The sequence below is a fragment of the Hevea brasiliensis genome, chromosome 15 (assembly GCF_030052815.1).
Source record: "Hevea brasiliensis isolate MT/VB/25A 57/8 chromosome 15, ASM3005281v1, whole genome shotgun sequence".
Taxonomy (NCBI): Eukaryota; Viridiplantae; Streptophyta; class Magnoliopsida; order Malpighiales; family Euphorbiaceae; genus Hevea; species Hevea brasiliensis.
In genome coordinates, this window is record NC_079507.1 from 70,708,416 (window position 1) to 70,713,160 (window position 4,745).

At 33.8% G+C, this 4,745-nt stretch overlaps 1 protein-coding gene across 2 annotated transcripts; it reads left to right on the plus strand.

Annotated features, from left to right (window-relative positions):
* The first annotated feature begins 2,231 nt into the window (after positions 1 to 2,231).
* Positions 2,232 to 3,659, plus strand: LOC110632198 (stress response protein NST1). Of its 2 annotated transcripts, none has more exons than XM_021780327.2 (2): positions 2,232 to 2,892; positions 3,323 to 3,659. In XM_021780327.2, exons 1-2 carry the CDS (start codon positions 2,445 to 2,447, stop codon positions 3,571 to 3,573), a joined length of 699 nt encoding a protein of 232 aa, XP_021636019.2. In that variant the 5' UTR covers positions 2,232 to 2,444; the 3' UTR covers positions 3,574 to 3,659. The 2 variants fall into 2 exon arrangements, with proteins under 2 accessions (XP_021636019.2, XP_021636020.2); XM_021780328.2 differs by having other exon boundaries at positions 2,235 to 2,889.
* The last annotated feature ends 1,086 nt before the right edge of the window (positions 3,660 to 4,745 follow it).

Consider the following 4,745-nt stretch of genomic DNA (forward strand, 5'->3'; position numbering starts at 1 on the left):
AAAAAGGACAAATTAGTTGAGGTTTTCCACATTCTACTTGAATGGAGACAGGAGATGAGCTATAGCCCTTCTGAATTCTGATAACAAGATACGTACAAGAAGACTAAAAGAATCCTCATGGTCATGGGAAGGAACCACCATGATTACAAGACAACGTAAAATTTCGAACCACAATAATTCATTGCATAGAATTAGTAGGTACCATCAACCCATTACTATATGAAAAATAACATAATTATAGGTGTCAAAGTTAATGCAGGATGGATCCCTTTCCTTTATAATACAGTTCTGCACGTCCCTTCAGGCAGGGAATCCAAAGACATGTAGATTTGCAGCTATAAATGTATATTTGTACGTATTTGGTAATTGGTTTTTTTTTTTTTTTTTTTTTTTTTTTTGCACCAAAACAAAACTGACAAGGAAAGAAAAAAAAATGCCATCTGCAACTGAATATGCTTTGAATGTGTCTCATACTGACCAATAACATTGGATTTTTGTATAGCATGGGTATGGTGTTTCCATTGTAGCAATTGGTATACAGAGCAAAAGAGTTAGTAGGACTGTTACAATATTATTTTTGCTTAAACTACAGTAGTAGAGAGGTGAAGTACCTGACGGAATATTAGACTGATTAATATCATTGAGTCTATCTAATAAGATTCGCTCTACAATTTTATTCTTGAAAATTTTTTATGCAGACTTGCAGAGCATGGTTTCATATATGGGACCAAACAAACAAGAGAATAGCCAAAAATTTCGAAGCCAAAGCAATTAGTATGGCTATGGCCACCTGCCAGCTGAAACCAAATTGGCAGATTGCCACAATTCAGTAGTTCACTAACTAGCAACTTCAAAGGAGACAATTTCCACTTCTTTATAAAAGAGAATTGCCATTTCTCTAACTCCTCTCAGTAAACTATCAAATACTAAACAATCAACCAAACATTTAATGACTACATTAATTTACAGACAATTTTCTATGTTAAATTCACATATCCAATCAAGTTGTATCTTATAAAGATTGTTGTTAAACCTGGAACAACTGGTCGAACCAGTTTAATCATCAAACCTCTTTTCAGAAAATCACTACGAACCAGAGTAACAGATGAACCGAGCCGAGTTTGAATCGAATAATCCGATTTGATCACTCAATTAAAAAATGTCTATAAATGGCGCTGTTCTAAGGAGTAGAACCAAGGAAGTTCAAGAAGTTCTTATATGCCATAGCCATATGGCCTGCAAACTGATTTGGAATTCTTTTATATATATATATATATATATATACAAACATATTCCTTTCACTTAAATTATCTTATATTATATTAATATAAAATAATTATCAATTATTAATCAAACTAAAACTATTGAAAAGAAAAATAAAAATTTTTTACTTAACCTACTTGCAACTTAATAATTAATAATATCAATAATTTATTTTGTTAGTATAATAGCTTAAATTATTAATTATTTTCTATTCTATTATTTTTATACAATAAAAAGTGTTTAAAATTTAATTTTAATATATTAACATTTATTTTTTTATTGATGTAAAAAAATTTATTATTATAAAAATTTTAATTTTACGTATTTTTTATTATAAATAATTAAATATCATTTTTTAATAATATTTATATGTTAAAATATAACTTAATTTATTTTAATAAGTATATATAAAATATATAAAATATTAATTATAGTATTATTAATTTTATAATATTTATTTAATAATATATCAATTAAACCCATTCAATCTTAAACTTTTAATTCTTTATCTTTATCGATTTAATCATCGGGATAGGGTTTGAATATAAAATAAATATGGGTTGGAATTGTGCATAATTAAATTTTTAAAAGGGGAAACCCTGATGTGTACAATGAATAAGATTATTAGCAAGATACAAGCAGAGTGTGTAAAATATGGTGATGTACAAGTAATAATTATGAAATAGAGTGTCCCTCCCAGCAAGGTAGGACCAACTTACATAGGTTAATAATTGGATAGTGGATTATGAATTGTATGCATGATATGTCAATATGTGCTCCAAAAATAATGCATGTGAAAAGGCAGAATATATGTCCATAAATTTGCATACATTTCTTGTGCACATCTTTTTGTATAAGATGGATATTAGACATTAGACATAGACAGTCCTCTTCACGGGCATGTTTTAGAGCTTAAAAAAAGTTATATACGGGTTGACATGTATTCACAATAATGTGGATTTTGCTGATGGGCAGCTCTTCATTGATAGAGGAACCACCGAAAGGAATATAACACACTTGTTTTCTAACCCAAAACCCCACCACATCTCTGTCGCTTTCTCAATCTTTTCTCTTTTCTCTATCTTTTCTCTTTTCTCTTTATCAAACTAGACGAAAAGATTTTAACTCCATTTATGAGTGATAGCAAGAAAGGCAAAGAGGAAAAGTAGAAGCAGCTAAATATGGATTGTTTTGGAGGAAAGAAAAAAAGCAGCAACCACTGTGAGAAGGATCTTAGAGGGTTAACGGAGAAGGTAAGGCTTCTCCAAGAGGATATCAAAGCTATAATGTATGAAAGAGAGAAAGAGAGTAGAGCTTATGAGAGAGACATGATGGTTTTTGCATTTAAAGAAGCCGAATGGAAGCAAGAGAGGAAGAGGCTTAAAGAGGAAGTGAAGAGATTGAGAAAGATGTTGGAAGAGAAGGAAGTGAGAATTAGAGAAACGGAAGATGGGTTGGTGGGGGAGAAAAGCGAGAAAAATTGGCCATTTTCAAGGTTGGCTTCTACCTTCTTGGTTGAGCAAATGAGGGAGGAGAGAGTGCGGAGAGATGAGGCTGTTGATAAGTGGAAGAAGCTGTATCTTGCTATCAAGACTGAGCTTGATGATCTCATTCGGAAGACTCATCGTGGTGCATCTCTCTCTTCTCTTTTGCACGCACACACACGACAGCAGATCATCATCATAGACAGAATATATCACCCTATATATGTGCATGCACAAGTTCATATATTCACCAATTTGCAGAAATTATCACTAGAGGACATTGGACATGCACTGTAGATCCACTTTATTTCATATCATATTTTGTCATCTCATAGCAGAAAGATTTTGGGATAAGGGATTTATCTCTTTCTTTGTTCATTCTAATATCTGATTGGTAGACAATACAAAAATGTGCATTTGACATTATTTTGTAGCTAACTAGTTCAATGAATAGCTAATCATAAGCATTATGGATAATTACACAGACATATGAGGCTAAATGAGCTTTTATGACAGTGCAAACATGGTCATGTTTTTAATGGCATAAGCTTGAAATTTTGTTTTTTCTATCGCAGGGGATGGACTGTATTGGAAGGCAGAGGAAGAGGACATGATTGAAGAGCTAAAGATGGAAGTGAAAGCCAAGGAGGAAATCATTGAAGAGCTGAAAGCAAGAATAGCTTTAGTGGAGCATGAAGAGTACAAAAGGGCAAGAGAGGTTGATATACTGAGGCAGAGCTTGAGAATCATGAGCAGTATGAATGCACCATGCTTTGATCTTAGCAAACCCAAGTTGACAATTGTGAAACAGGCTAGCAAAGCGTAGCATTTTAAGTAAAGTTCCACTTTCTGGCAGATTGTATGGCTATTAAAATTCAATGAAACAAAAACTCCAACTTCGCATTGCTCTAATTGCTTGCCAGTCAAATGCAGCAAACTTTATGAAATACTGTCTGGAATAATAAGTATGAGGCAGTAGACTTTAGGAGAAAGAGACAAGAAAATGTGGGACACCTGATAGTCCTCTTCCCCATACCCATCTGAGCTTCTGGTTGAACTAATTCGTCTTGCAATTCTAGCTAGAGGCGTATTTAGTTTCATCTCTAGTAAACTTTTTCCTTGTTAGTCCCATATACTATTTGCTTGTTAAAATGCCTTTGAAGATAGTCCTATTTCCAAGGCAAATTCCTTGAGAAGGGAAAGAAGTAACTTCAGAATTTATTCTTCACAAAATTTGCAACATAAGCTAGACTTTTCCATGAGAGTGGATCTAATTTGTTGCCAAGTAACAAATATTTTCCGTGCGGCAAAAGTGCATGAAGAAATGGATCTCCGTATTTGCATATATATATAGATAATCACCATTTTCTGGTCTTGCATCACCTAGTCTTTGAAAGCCCTGGTAAGATAACAAGTATTATCGAGTCCCTTTTCCTGAACAAGAGTTTAAGCTCAATATTGATGGTTCCTGAAGTAGGAGCAGCAATCATGATACCTCCCAGCGGAGGAAACACCACTAGGAATGAAAATAGTAACCGGGTAACTGAGATGAAAAGTGTTCAAATTGTAATGCTATACTGTTCTGTTTCAATGCCACTTTCGGCCATGATGACATAACTTAGTTTCTATGCATTCTTTTATGAAACGCACAAAAAATCACAATAACAAAATCATTACCATTGTTGAGCTGCAGTGGCGACAATTATAACAGCAGCGGATGGGTAAAGACGCGACAGCAAGGTTGGGGGAGTCTAGACAACAACAACCCCCATCTTCTGATCAAAACCAAGCACGTAATAGATTCCTGAAATCTTCCTCCACAAATTTGCTCTAAGATTACAAACCATAGTTTGTGTCAAATAACTGATCAGACAAGCAAAGACACTGGCCAGTGGCAAAGCCTCACTACCTTGTAACCAGACTAATGGGACGATCATATCCAAATCCAAAAACCGAAGCGCCCCAATTAGCTTTCCATTACGCTGGAATTCAAAGGGC